Here is a 14,524-nt window from a genome sequence, read left to right as displayed (position 1 = left end):
GAGCTGTTTCTGCTGGTCGTTGGGGATCGTCACGTGCATGTGCGAGGGCTCTCCCTTCTTGGTCAATGGCTTTCCCGCCTCCTGGCATCTCTATCATTCTCTGTAGATTGGAAGAACTTGATATTTTTGCAGACGGGACAGAATGAAAATGATTTTCTCTGCCACACTTGTTACAGTGGTGTCCCACTGCAGGGCACGGGCCGACGTGCGGTAAGTTGTATCTGCATCTATAGCATTTATTTTTATCTGTACTGCGTTCTGATGCGCGTATGGGGCACAGAGCTGCTGGTGACACAGTTTGTGAGATCTTGATGTGGCATAGGCACTCGGTTTGTAGAGACAGGGCGGAGTCTGTTCTTGCGAGTTGGAGAATTTCATCGAGGGTTCTGCTCTTTTGTAACAGACTTTTTCTGAATTCAGACGAGTCACATCCTGCTATTTAATGCCTCCTCTGTGGAGTAGCGGTCGAAATCACAGTATTTTACTCTTTCTTAGTCTCATGACAAAATTAATCATGTTCTCCACTTTCTCCTGTGTGGACGTGTGGAAGATATGTCGTTCATAATCCACGTTCCTGAGAGGTGCAAAGTAATTATTCAGTGAGTCAATTATGCCTTGAAATGTGTCAGTTGTGTTTTCTGGCATTTCGTAAACAATGTCCCTCACCACCGGGCCTACTGAGTGCATCGGTATGCCTCTAAAACAGAGTTCTTAGCTGACACCCATGGCGTCAATGTATATTTGTAGTTCCTTTAACCACCTGGACAATCTGGGCGCTAGACTGCTGCTGTCAGATATGTCAAAACTTTGCATGGCTTGTAACTGCAATGATTCATGTCTTCCCTCCTCCTTGTGCCTGGGATTGTGAGGGGTTGAACTGGTCTTGGGGCTCTGTGAACTACTTCCCACTTCAATGTCAGACATGGTGGTGTGGGCAGGGGGTTTTGTATCAGCTCACCTCTGTGTGATTTTGTGGTGGCTCTGGATGTCCGGATTGCAGCTGTGGTTTGGATGTCTCGGCGTGTGTGGAGAGGCTTTACTGAACTTGTGGTTGCCAGTGCCCAGCATGTGGAAGAGTGTCCCAGCGAAGCTCTGGTTTTATTCAAGCAGGCATCCTCACACCGCAGTGGTGTGCAGCACCTTTATGTGGCAGGCGTGCATGGATGATCTTTCCTCTGTGGCGGGGGGATTTAAGATTGAGTTCACAACACGAGGGGATGTGGCTCTCACCATTTGTTACGCGCGTGTGTATATGGGTTTCCTCCGTGCCGGTGAAAATTGAGCACGTGGCGCCCTTTTCTCTGTTTTGTGGAGTGGTCTACAGTGACTTAATTTATGGTGTGGGCAGGAGCGGGGCGCAGCTTACCCTGGCTCTTCGATGAAGCAGGAACAGTGGCCTGCGTCACGGTCAGGCGGACCAGAGAGGGCACCACCGATGGAACAGCAATAAGTAGCACGTCGTGAGACGTCCTCGTCGCCAATGTTAAATACGGCAGTGGAATAAACAGCAGGCAATGCGGCGGGTAATAATAAGACAAGGAGACTCTGGACCTTCAATGCTTCTTCTTTATTCCTATAACCTGAACTCGGGCCAAGGCGGTAACCCCACCCTTAACATCACGTGGGTTGCAGCCCACTACATGTCAACAACGGAAAGGGTACAGGGCCCTCTTTCACATTAATAACAATAAAGAGGGGACATTACAAACATATTTTTGGGAAATGCTCCAGGATTCTCCTCTTGTCCTTTCAGAGGGGCCACTGGCTGTCAGTGATAAACACACAGGACTGTGGATCTGATTGTATACTGGTTTTACCATTGGGCTTAGCCATTCAGAGGCTTCTTCAGTTTCTACAGTGCAGTCCTCTTTTAATTTCTGCAGCAATTCTCTCAATGCGTGTTGAGGGGTTGCAGACACTGGTCGTACTTTGTTTCACAAGGACTGCTTCTGGACACTGTGATGAATCTGGACTAATTGTCCCTTCTCCCCTCTCCCCAAAGGGGAGTAAACCCCTTTGAGACTAGGGTGGTGAGCCCACTAAGCAAGAGCCCCTCTAGGGGTTTGGAAAAGTGGGACATCAGTGGGAATGACTTCCCTCTTGGGAACAAGGACTCCCATTCCTGTGTAAAGAATTCCTTGTCCAGAATATGTTTTCTGCCTACATAGGAATCGGAAAGGCTGTTTCTTCTGTTTTGGATTCTCCAAATAGTGACATTTCTTCGACTACAGGTAATGCTGGATTTCACCTTAACTCCATAGTCAAAGAAAAATGACACATCCCTTTTGTTTGTAATGACATACAACGAATAACTTGGAAACATACAACGAAGAACTTGGAAATGAGGAGAGAGACAATCCTTTGCAGATGTGAGCCACTGACTGGAGGACATCCTGGAGGGTGGGGGCCACGCTAGACCACATCGTTGACGGGTAGCATAGTGAGCTAGCTGATTGCTAGCAAGGTGCCAGAAGGCTGGCATCTTGAATGGCAATGATGCCGAAGTCAAGAGGGAGATTGTGAAGTCAGCTTCGCCTGGTGGCACAACCACACGGAAGGCTGAGATGGGCCTGGGGCCCGTTAACCTACGCAGAGACCGGACTGCAGCGGAGAGATTGGATCCCTGATCTCCACATAAGTACATCAGCTGCCAAACCGGGCATAGCAAGGGAAGCAAATGCTCCTGAAGAGGTAATGCTGCTGAGAGGGGCAAATAGTTATATCTGAGGCTGTGAAAGCCAAAAAGGTAATGGGAGCCAGGAAAAGGGCACACGTCCAACCGAGGCCCTGCTGAAGCAAACCTACCAGATTGCCAAGGGGCTTTGGAAGCCTTGGGAAACCAACAGGCATTGTTATCATTGATATTCGTGGCTGGGTATGCCACACTGGTTACGGGAAATGGGAACACCCAAATGCTGGATACGGGCAAACGCCCAACCGAGGCCCTGCTGAAGCAAGCCTAGTAGACTGCCAAAGGGCTTCGAAGAACCCTGGAAATACAAAACATATTGATCAAAACAGGAAACTTTGTCAAACACTAAGTCAGAAATGGTAAGGAGACCCCTTTTCCTTGTAAAGAAGGGAAGGTGGCGGAAGTATAAAGACTTAAGACTGGCTATTCAGAACCTGCAGAGTCTGGAAGAGACTGCATTGTGAGAAATTGGCAAACGTTTAAAACCTGCTTTGGAAAGAGATCACAATAGTTGAGCCGAGCAAAACCCCAGGATAGAGGCCATTGCTCTGGTCTATATTTTTGTTACATTTTTTCTAAGTGTTAGGGCCAGACAGTAAGTAGGGTTTGGACTAAGAACTATTTCTTTTGGAAATTTCGTGTGACCCATTAATTTTGTTTTGTAGGTGGGGAATTTCACTCATAGCGGTAGGGCTAGAAAGGCATTTTTCTTATTTAAACACCCTTGAACATGTCACATCTTAGTCCGACTCCTTCTGGTTCGCCACAATACACTTTGAGTCTGAACGTACTTCTTGACAGATCTGAGCTATTTCATCTTCACAGGTCTTCTTGATGCAGAGAGATTGATCTGCATTATAGGGGTCTAAGATTGTTGAACCTGGTCCGGTGATGCCAGCACAATACTGCAAACTCAAACTCTGTAAATCTACCCCTGTTGTTGTGCTATGTCAATCTGGTACTGCAAGTCTGCGCTCTGCAAAGTATACCTTTTGTTGTCATGGTATGCCAGACCAGTACTGCCAGCCTGCACGCTGCAAAATATATCTTAATTTTTGTGGTACGCCCTTTGGATTCCATGTAGAGGTTCTGACAGAGGACAACTGGGAATCACACAAAGGATGTGGGCTTGAGGTTCACCCACCTGGCAGTTCTACATTCTTTGTCTACCATTTCCTTGTGTGTTGCGTTGTATTACTCTATGGTCTGAGCATGAGTCAGCTACTAATTTCCAATTTCGTTGGCCAGCACAGTGTGTGTCCGCTTCATTAGTTCAGAATCTATGGCCAGCATTGTAAGCTTATCTTCTCTAGAGCTGTGTTCATTTGACTTCCCATCTGTCATAGATGCAATCCCTTCCATGAGCTATTTGCTGGTACACTTTTGCAAAAAGACTCAAGCAACTAGACATGGCACGCCTCTTTGTTCCACGTGGGGCAGGTGTATTAGTTGGCCAAGTGGTTTTTGTTTGTGGTATTGGTTTGTGACTTTTGACGCTGTGAGAGTGGGATGTTGTGTGAGGGATTGTAGTGAGAAGGTTAGAGGGAAAAGGTGTTTGGCGGAGAGGGGTGACGAGAGTGATGAAGAGTGACCATCACAGGGACAGGAGAAGGGGATTGGGGAAGATGACCGGAGGGAGTGAGAGAGGACGGTAGAAGGGTGAGAGTGAAATAGAGGGAGAGTATCGTAGGAGAAAGGAAATAAAGGGATTGACTGAGAGGGACAAAGGACCAGATTGTCTGAAACTGGCACACATCGAAACACCATTGAGAACACCGGGGAAGCAGGAAATTAGGGGCTCCATCCTAACCACAGTAAAAGCAATACATTTCGTCATTTTTTAAATAAAGAACATTGAGCCATCCTTTGAAATCAGAGATTTTGTGTTACCATCCATGACAAAAGGTACCTTACTTTCTGTAAAACTACATAGGAATGCTCTCATCTTGGGACACTCCACATGGAGAACATTAATCTGGTTGTGACTGATTCTGGTAGCCAGATTGCAGATTGAGATTTTTGTGAAACCATCTGTTGGACAGAAGAAATTAAATGGATTTATTTATTTATTTTGATTTATTTATTAATTTGTAATGCACAACCAAAAGTTGGCCTGGAGGCATACGGGCGCAAATCAGTTAGAAGAGAGGGTTAGAAATCTAAAAGGGGGGGGGGGGGGCAGATTATCTAAACAAATTAGTTTTTAGTTTTTTTTTAAATTCTTTAACAGAGCCGGAATTTTTTATATCAGAAGGTAAAGAGTTCCAAGTAATAGGAGTGCTTGACCTAAAAGCACCCTTTCTTACAATTTCCTGAACTCCATTTGATCGAAGAGATCGTTTTATAGCCTTAGGTTTTAGCCTGTTGATTAGATAAGTAGGTGCGTCACCGGCCAGAGCGTTAAATGTAATCGTTAGGAGTCTAAATATCACCCTTTGCTCGATGGGCCAGCCAGTGTAAATTGCTACTTCTCTCAGAAACATGCGTATACTTTCTCAGACCCATTATAGCTCGTATGGAGCTATTATGGACAACCTGAAGTTTATTCAGTTCGGCTTTATTTACACCAATAAGCAAAGAGCTGCAATAATCCAGTTTTGCTGATATAATAGCTCTTGCGATGGTTTCACATCCTTTCTGTGACAAGAAAGGTTGTATATGAGCCGACAGTCGAATGTAGTATGCAGATGAAGATGTAGATTGTTTACATGCGCTGACATACTTAAAGATTGCTCGAAGGTGACTCAGAGAATTTACATTTTTTTCCTTCACTTGAATGACATGGTTATCGATGTTAAACGATTGATAATAAATGTAAATTTGTTAAGCCTTTGTTTAGACCCAATCAGTATCAGCTCTGTTTTCCCTGGATTCAGGGCCATGCCGTTAGCATCCATCCATTTACGGATAAAATCATATATTTCAGCTACTGTCCTGGCATCCTGGTTGTATTTACCCGACAAGGTAATAAGGCATTCCGAATAATCAGCCCTTATTTTCTAAATCATCAAAAAAAAGAGACTGTAAAAAGGTTGTACAGAATCGGGATAGGGCTGCCACCTGAGGAATCCCATAATTCATGGCTAGAGGGTCTGCCTGAGCTTGTTTACTACAAACCCGGATTGTTCTTGCAAGTAGGAAAGATAACATCCAATTCTTAGCGTTAACGCTAAAATTTGCTCTTTCCTCCAACTGTTCCAGAGTTGGTGATTGACCAAATCAAATGCTGCTGAGAGGTGTAAGGACATCAGAAGCATTGTGGACCCTTCATTGATTTTTGTCATCATATTAGATTTGAGTTCTAGTAGGGCTGACTCTACTCGTACTATAACCTGGGCGGAAACCTGACTGACCGGTTTTAAGTATGGTATGTTCCTTGGTAAAAGAAGCCAACTGATCATATGCCACTCTAACCATGATTTTTAAAATAAAGTGAGAGTTGGGGATGGGCCGGTAATTCTTTGCTTCTCCCGGATTTAGATCAGCTTTCTTAAAGAGGTGGGTGATCCATGACCCTTTGAGTCTATTCGGACCTATGCCCTCTCTGAATGATGTATTAATTATTTTTGTAAGGGATCCGATTAGTAGCTCGGAACATGCTTTATAAGAGGTTGCTGGAAATAAATCGCCTTTACATGTGGATGGCTTTAGTTTAGCAAGCACAGTCCTCAGATCATCCTCCGATATGTTTTTAAAATTAAATTCTGGTAGATTTTGTTTCTTATTGATGACTTGAGCCTCAACTGTATCCATCACAGTATCTGACTCCTTTTTATTTTTCTTGATACCCTGCTTTATTTTGGTAGTCTTGTCTATCATAGCCTGTTGAATTACTGTGCACCAGGCTTGATTTTTATCTATTTTAACTTGGTGTGTGGCCTCTGGTTTTTCCAATTCTCTCAGAATTGTAAAGATTTCCTTTGTATCATGTTGGGCCTCGGATATCCGGTCTTCATAAAATAGCTTTTTTTGCCTTAATGACTGCTTTTTTAAAGGTGTAAGCCGCAACAGAGTACAAAAATGTATCTTCCTCTGTTTTTGTATTCTTCCATTTATAAAATGATTTTCTTTTTAGGATTCTTAGTTATTTAAGGTTTTCAGTAAACCAATTATTTTTTACATGATTGGTCACTTTGCATCTTTTCAGGGGTGCAAGTGCCTCCATGCCGACTGCAAGCGAGTCTAACAAGTTATCAGTCAATTTTTTTACTCCCATGTTATGCGTGACTTCTTCTTGCATCATGGGGTTTATCCAATCCTTCATTGCCTCTTAGGTCACCTTCTTCATATTTCGTGAGGTAATCCAGTTATATGTGGGGGTTTCTGGCTTAATCTGAGATGGCTTATCCACATCAAATTCGATAAACGAATGGTCCGACCAAGGGCATTCTGTTATATTAAGTGTACTGATGTCTACATTTGTTGAAAAAACCCAATTTAATATATTAACTTTAACATGTGTAGGTAATACTATGTGGTGTGTAAAGCCTATATTCTGCATAAATCTAACAAGTTCTTTGGCTGTTTTGTCTCTACTATCATTCTTCCGTAGATTAAAATCCCCTAATATAATCCATTTGCTGTGTGTCTTAACGTGTGCGAGAAGCAAACTATTAAAATGTACTGGAAAATCGGGCATGGAGTCCGGGGGTCGATATACAAGTAAAATATTAAAAGTAGTGTTAGGGTCAGTTCTGATTTTTACATATAGAGTCTCACAACCCTCCACATTCTGTATGTCATGTTTCCCTACTTCTAGTGAGTTTTTATATATAATAGCAACACCTCCTCCATTCTTATGTGTCCTATTAACATGGAGGGCCGTATAACCTATGGGGGTTGCCAGTGCTATTGATGGTCCCGCTGCATCATGCAGCCAGGTCTCTGTCAAGGCGCAGATAACTAGGTTCCTAACCAACATATAGGGCCTCATTACACAGTAGGCGGTAAGGGTTTACCGGTACTGGTATTTTACCGGTACCGGTAAATCCTTACCGCCTTACTACGAGGTCCCTTTGCGGATTGGGGAATTTAACGCCTGCTTTTTGCAGGCGTTAAAAACCAACCCTCAAAGGGACCCAGGGAGCTAATTACGGTAGCGCAATTTGCGGTGCCGTAATTAGCGCCTTCCCCATTCCCATCATGCCCTATGGGAATGGGGAAGGGCAATGGTGGAAGGGGGAATTACCACCCCGCCAATCTTGGAATGGGGCGGTAATTCCCCTTTCCACCAAGGCGGTGCCGGTATTTTACCGGCATGAACCATGGCGCTAATAGCGCCATGGTTCTCCGCCTACCGTGTAATGAGGCCCATAGTCTGCAATTTCTACCGAATGTTTTACCATGGATCTGATATTAAATAATAAGAAGCATAGGGATTTGATAGTTTCCCTTCCCATATCAGGGTTCTCCTTTCGACCATTGGTGTCTATATTATTATGATTGAGATGTAAAATAGAATGGCTTTCTGGTTGCGAGAGGTTTCTTTGTTCTTCCCCGAGCTCCATATTCTCTTTAGATATCAATATTTCCTCTACATCTAAATCTGTCTCCTTAATGGGTAATATTTTGTCAGAGCAGGATTTATCAGTATTGGTAATCGTAAGGTCTTTTCTACATTTTAGTTACAGTTTATTTACCGCCTTTTCTCGTATAATTTCGTGCTTGTCCAGGAGAGCTCTTGCTGCTTCAATTGCAGCCATAACTTCCTTAATGCCCATCTTGTAGGTAGCGCTCTAGTCTATCCGTCTGTGTCGACCTCTGACTTCGTCCGCGCCGGGTTTCACAGGAAATGCGCGTTAGGACTACAATACAACAGGTAATTGTAGTTCTTCTGCCGTGGCGGTGTGTAAGTGCAGAGAGATCTCTGATTCTAATCGTACGAACGCCAGGCAGTGAAATGGGATGAAAGGTTAGTCTAATCAAGTGTCAATCTCCAATTCAAGATACAGAAACCAACATATATTAACATACACAAATAATGCTATAATTCAATTTAAAAGCAAGAGTATTACTAAAATCAAATAAAAGCACTTGCAATATGTATATGAATATAAAAGCACCAATAATGACCTAGTGTGAAAGAGAGCTCGTCTAGTGCCCTTTTTATCCTTCCAGACTGGCTCAGCCCGGCCACGCTAGCGCGTTTGCACCGGGTTTCACAGGAATTGCGTGTTAGGACTACAATACAACAGGTAATTGTAGTTCTTCTGCCGTGGCATGAATCATGTACGAGACATTCATTATTGTAAATTGAGACTACATCATTTTTATTGAGAATAACAATGGATAGAAATCAAAATGTGCTGGTGGATTTCTATGGAGTATAGGGACTTTTAATTTGTCGTTACGGCGTCAATAAAGATTTTGTTGTTTCCATACTGTTCATTAATTTGCCTGTAGAAACTAGAACATTGCACATAAATCTGAATGTGCTTATTGGAAAACATAGGATTCAGGAATGTACTTTGTAGTGTTATGGTTTTTTACATTTTTTTTTTACTTGTATTTTCAGCCAAGAATGAAGCAACAAGTTGTCATAGCGTAGCAGTAGTGAGACATACGTTATATACAATATACAAGTGTTTCTATTACCTGTAGTCTGACCATGGGTATGTTTCTTGGTCCCACAGGTTTTTCTGGGGGGAAGCATTTTAAAAGGAGGACCTGTGACTGTGATGGAAGACCAAGAGTTGAAGTGCCAGCCGGAGCCTCTTGTGATTAAGGTGAGTCATGTACTCCACATTAGTTCCTCCAGCCTGTTTGTCTCTGTTCCAGTGCTTCCCACACGTTGTATACCTAGCCAGGACCCTTAATTGCTAGCAACGCCGGCCTCCATTTTACACTTCAGGAATTACCTGACGATCCTCCTCCAGAGACCAATCACTGGTCACTCGACTCTCGATTTTCCGTTCCGGTGCTCCCACCCAATCCATCTTCGGTGCGTTCCCTACTTACAGCACTCTGTTGCTTCCCAGTTTCTTCCAAAACGAGCAAATGTCTTTCTTTCTCAGGGTTTCAATATGATAAAGGAGTTGACTTAGCACTAGTCTGCATTGCCATTGCCGACCGGCCAACATATCTCTTAATGTAAGATTTTAAAGTAGCTTTTGGTATCCATATTCGGATAAAATATCCTAAATCGGTTTTGCGGGTGTAAATGTAGCAAGCCGGTGTCATCCGCCTCAATACTGGCTATAAACCAAACCTTCAAATTACAATACAGTGAATCCTCATTGAGGGCATGCTGTGTGTGTGGACGTGCGAAATGACCGGGCACGGAAGTCATAAAATAGCTATTCATGTTGCACAAAGGCTCTGCAAATAAAATGAATTGGTTGGATGGTGGGATGCCAGAGGTGGTCTTGTAGCATAACTAGCCATTACCGTATCTATCCAGTTTATCAGCAAGAGTTGTACGCTTTGTTGGGGGATATCTACACACTCAGAGGTCCCATATACAGTGTGAGTGTGTGTTCACAAATAAATCATTCTTAAGGAAACAATATGATTTCAAACAGCGAAATGTAATGTAGACATTCTAATATGTAATATGAAGAAAATTTTAAATGCAATAAACATTTTTGTAAAATAAATATTTGTAAACATATTTGTGATCTCAAACAATGATTTCCCTTCCCCACTATGTATTAAAAACATTTTGATAGGGGTATCAAGTCTTTCAAAAAACAAAATAAGATTTTTCCATACCAGAATTCATAATTATTTTTTTTTACGCGTGTAATGTTAAATGCCAAAAGAAAAAGTGTAATTCATGTATAAAATGGATTTCTTCCAGAAAAGTCATAGTCAAAATCACTTGTAAAAGTGGGGGAGTGAGGGGTGAAATATTATGAACAGTACATAAATCCGCTGTAGAGCTCTAAGACCAGACACTGGACAAGGGTGCCGTGTGTGGGAAAAGAACCTGCATATGTTATTTTGTGGAAAAAAGTGCCATGAATTTCAATTGCTCAAAGTGGAGACATCTGCATGTGCGGAATCAAACCAGCCGATCAGGTTCCCCGGGAGAAGACTGGCAGACTACCTGCCGCGTGGGTAGCTTTAGCTCCTCCGCTGTATACCCCAGTGTGATATCAAAGCAATGGGGGCCATCATCCCCGCTACACCTCAGGCTTTCGGATAGCGCTGCAGTCCACAAACCCTGCCCTCTTCGTGTGTCACACTGGTTTCTGAGGCCCCCTGGAGCACCCCAAAAGCCACTCTCCATTGTCGGTGGCCACCCCAAGCCTTCGAAAAACTGGCCCTTCCAGCAACACCTTCAGCCATCTTTGATGTTTACAATGACCCATCAGCTCTATCCACGGCCGATCCTAGATCCATGGCATCAGTGTCTGCTGGTTGCGAGGGTCCACAGTCCACACCCATGGGCAATCCTCGAACCATTCCTCTGCCGCCTGTTCCCTACAAGGTTCTGTGCTCCAGGCCGGTTCTAAATAAATACACAAGAATATAGAATCCGAATTTGACATCTTTTATACTACACCAATCACATTGTTGCACTATATTTTCAAACATTACTGAGTACCTCGCTATGTTTCCCTCGGGTCTCTGGTAAACACACTAAATGCAGTTTTTTAAAATAATTATATATGTCAAGTGGTTTGTGTGAAATAATCTCAGCTACTCCGTTTAGCTAAAGTGTGTGATAATGGGGCAAATACAGAATCCCATCATGCAATGCCTGCCAACGGCAGGGGTTCACAAAGCCCTGCACCGTTTATACGTAACAACTTTGCTGTCAAAATCAGTGTGTGATTCATGAGCGTCTTTGAGAACCAGCTCTGCTAGACCCCTGGAACCAAATTTAAAGGTAATAAATTAACAGATGGCCACTATACCGCAATTCTGTTTGGAAAACCTGATGTGTTTCAGCCCGGCATGCTCATAAATACATTACACATTTTTTTTAATCCTTAGTGGAACTTTCATGCTTTTGTTCATAATTAAAAGCAACTGTGCAGTTGTGTTCTGTTTCATTATCAGCTCAGCAGATATGCAGGGACTGAAACATTTTATTGTAAAATCATTCATAAAAGCTTTCCCCAGCATCACGCATTGGTTAAAAGGTGTCCCTGGGATTTTATTAAAATGCATATGAACTCAGCTTTCTGCCGTGAGTGCTTAACACACTGAGCTATCTTCTGAACCAGCACAGCCCTTAAGATTATCAAACTACATTTCAACTTTGACTATTGCATATGTTCACTACAGCCTGCATAAATGTGAGAATTCTACAGAAGCCGTGTCGTATTGACGCAGAAACTATGTACATCCCTACATGATAAATTGATCAGAGCAGAATGTGCTTTTCAAAAACAGGCGATAGGGTTAGAGCTGCGGTGCCAAGCCATAACATATCCTGCCACACGCTATTTAAGTTTGAAGAACAATGCGACCTGACGTTTCTAGCACACCCTTCCAGCAGGCCGCTAAACTGAAATAGAGCGCTGAAAAGTACATTACGGCTATTTAAAATAAAATATTCACACCCATTGCTTGAAAACAATCACACATTATTCAATTAGTGGTTAGTAATGAACTCTGCCAGCTCGTAAAAGGCCACTACAAGACCTACAGATAGACATGTGTCTTTATATTTCAAGTGTCACGCTCTTTGCCTGAGGCTATCTTTCACACAGTGGAAAGCTGTCCATACTTCTGCTGTACGAGCTCTTCCCGGAGGATAGCTCAAGCGGCAATGTGCTCGCCTTGGAAACAAGACGACAGAAAGCAACAAAGGTTCAATCCCGGGTCCGCGCTTAGAAACCTCTGGCTATTAAGTGCGTTATAAATACACAACTAAGACATATTCCTGTAACAGCTCCTCGATGCCACAGTGCTGTGTTGGTACTTTAAAAAAGCAAATAAATAAACGCAGAGGGCTTTAAAAGCTGCCACCTCAAGAGTTAATATTTATTCAGAAACGCCACAGCGATAACACAACGCTGTAGACTGGCTAGGCCGAACACATTTTAAAAACACATTGCATGGCTGTCAAAAGCACAGTTTTGAAAACTACATACACACAACGTGGCATTTGTCGTGCAAACGGCTTACCTTATTCGCACTGTGCTGGTCAAAGCATTGCCCCTGTCAGCGATGTCCTGCGGAGAGCCTGCTTCAGGTTAGATCCCCCAAAAGTGCTCCAGCGCCGGCCCTCTTGTGCTTGGCTCCGAACCAGTAAACCTTTTCGCTTTGCAAGCTGAGCTTGGCTGTGGGCTGTCCATGCTAGCTATTCACCTTCACTGGTGCTGTACCTCACAGAGGCAGCTATGCAATCCAGGAGTTGTAGCAAACGGGCATCAATACCCTCTTTTATAAGCCAGGTTACACGCTTTTGTAAAAGGGGGATTTGTACTTCTTTTGACCCACAGTGCCCTCAGCTGATCCCATAGCTCTACATCATTTTAAGTGTCTCAAATTGTCTCCTTAAACTGTGCTTCATGAGCATGTTATACGCAACCATGTGTCTTGCGACATTGCCAATTCTCCAGACCAAGTCAAAGGCCTGTTTAAAGCCCTGTGCATGACAGGAAATGCTCTGATTACTTACCGATAATCTTCATTACTCCTAGTCCTACTCTTCCTCGTCACAGTACTTACTTCATGAGGCACCCGCCTCCGACACAGGACCTTCTTCTATTTCTTAAAATCCCTATAACTCCTCCCCCACATCCATGTCACTCAGTTTCATATTACCAAGCCGGAGCATGGGACCTTCCCCGCAGGGAGGGTGAGGAGGGTCGTCAGTACTGTGACGAGGAAGAGTAGGACTAGGAGTAATGAAGATTACCGGTAAGTAATCAGAGCATTACCTCCACGTCCACTCTTCCTCGTCCCAGTACTTACTTCATGAGGTATACCAAAGCATCAACGGGGAAAAGGTCCCAATGAGACAGAGCCAAAAACAGTGCAGCAAAACACACCCACAATAACTCTTAAATCACATCCCCACAGACAAAAACTCCAACCACGAAGGAACCAACCGCCGAGTGGGAGAAACTCAACCCATAGTGGTTGATGAAAATGCCTAGACCAGCCAAGGCGGCAGCCATACAAATCTCTTGCAGAGAAAAACCCTCCTTACATCGGGCCGGGAAGCCGCGAAACCCCTGGTAGACCGCCCCTGATTGTGCGCAGGCACAGGCAGGCCAGAAGCCACATAGGCCCTAGAGATCACAACCCGGAACCACCGGAAAATGGAAACCACAGATGCGTTATGCCCAGCCCCAGCCAGACCACAAGCAATCAGAAGACTATCAGATTGGTGGAAAAGGCAAACCAAGCCAAATACTCCAACGCGTCCCGCCGGACATCAATGTTAAGCCGAGCCACCTCCTCAGGCGTTCTTGGATCATGAAAGAAGTCAGGGAGAACCAGACCCTGAGAGGTGTGAAACCCGAGAGACAACTGAAGGGAGAAACTTCGGACCACACCCCGGCACCACCGAGTCTGGCAGCACCCTCAGGAAAGGAGCGTGACATAAGAGAGCCCCAATCTCCCCAAGCCTACGGGCAGAAGTGAGGGCAATAAGAAAAGCAGATTTCAGTGTAAGATGTTTGATATCAATCTCGGAAATGGGCTCAAAAGGAGGCCCATGAAGGAACCGTAATACAAGAGGGAGATCCCAAAAGGAAAGCCCTTTATCAGCACAAGGAGGGGAAGAAGAAAAACCCTGGATCAACTTCCCCACTAACACCTCCCCATCCAAGTGACCGTCAGAGTCCCCCAAAAGGAATTTCATGGAGGCCCGCTGAGAGCGAAGCCTGGAAAAACTGCCAGGCCCCTGTCAAAACCCCTCCTGGAGGA

At 44.0% G+C, this 14,524-nt stretch overlaps 1 protein-coding gene across 1 annotated transcript in view; it reads left to right on the top strand.

The window, feature by feature from the left end:
* Positions 1–14,524, top strand: part of LOC138580083 (methanethiol oxidase-like) — a 364,838-nt gene that overhangs the window by 304,274 nt on the left and 46,040 nt on the right. The window contains exon 10 of the mRNA XM_069650350.1: positions 9,325–9,417. Within this exon, the coding sequence (XP_069506451.1) occupies positions 9,325–9,417 (93 nt within the window). The remainder of the gene's footprint in view (positions 1–9,324; positions 9,418–14,524) is intronic.

Source organism: Ambystoma mexicanum, chromosome 1p (genome assembly GCF_040938575.1).
Source record: "Ambystoma mexicanum isolate Mex_15411 chromosome 1p, UKY_AmexF1_1, whole genome shotgun sequence".
Lineage (NCBI taxonomy): Eukaryota > Metazoa > Chordata > Amphibia > Caudata > Ambystomatidae > Ambystoma > Ambystoma mexicanum.
This window is presented reverse-complemented; position numbering and strand designations above follow the sequence as displayed.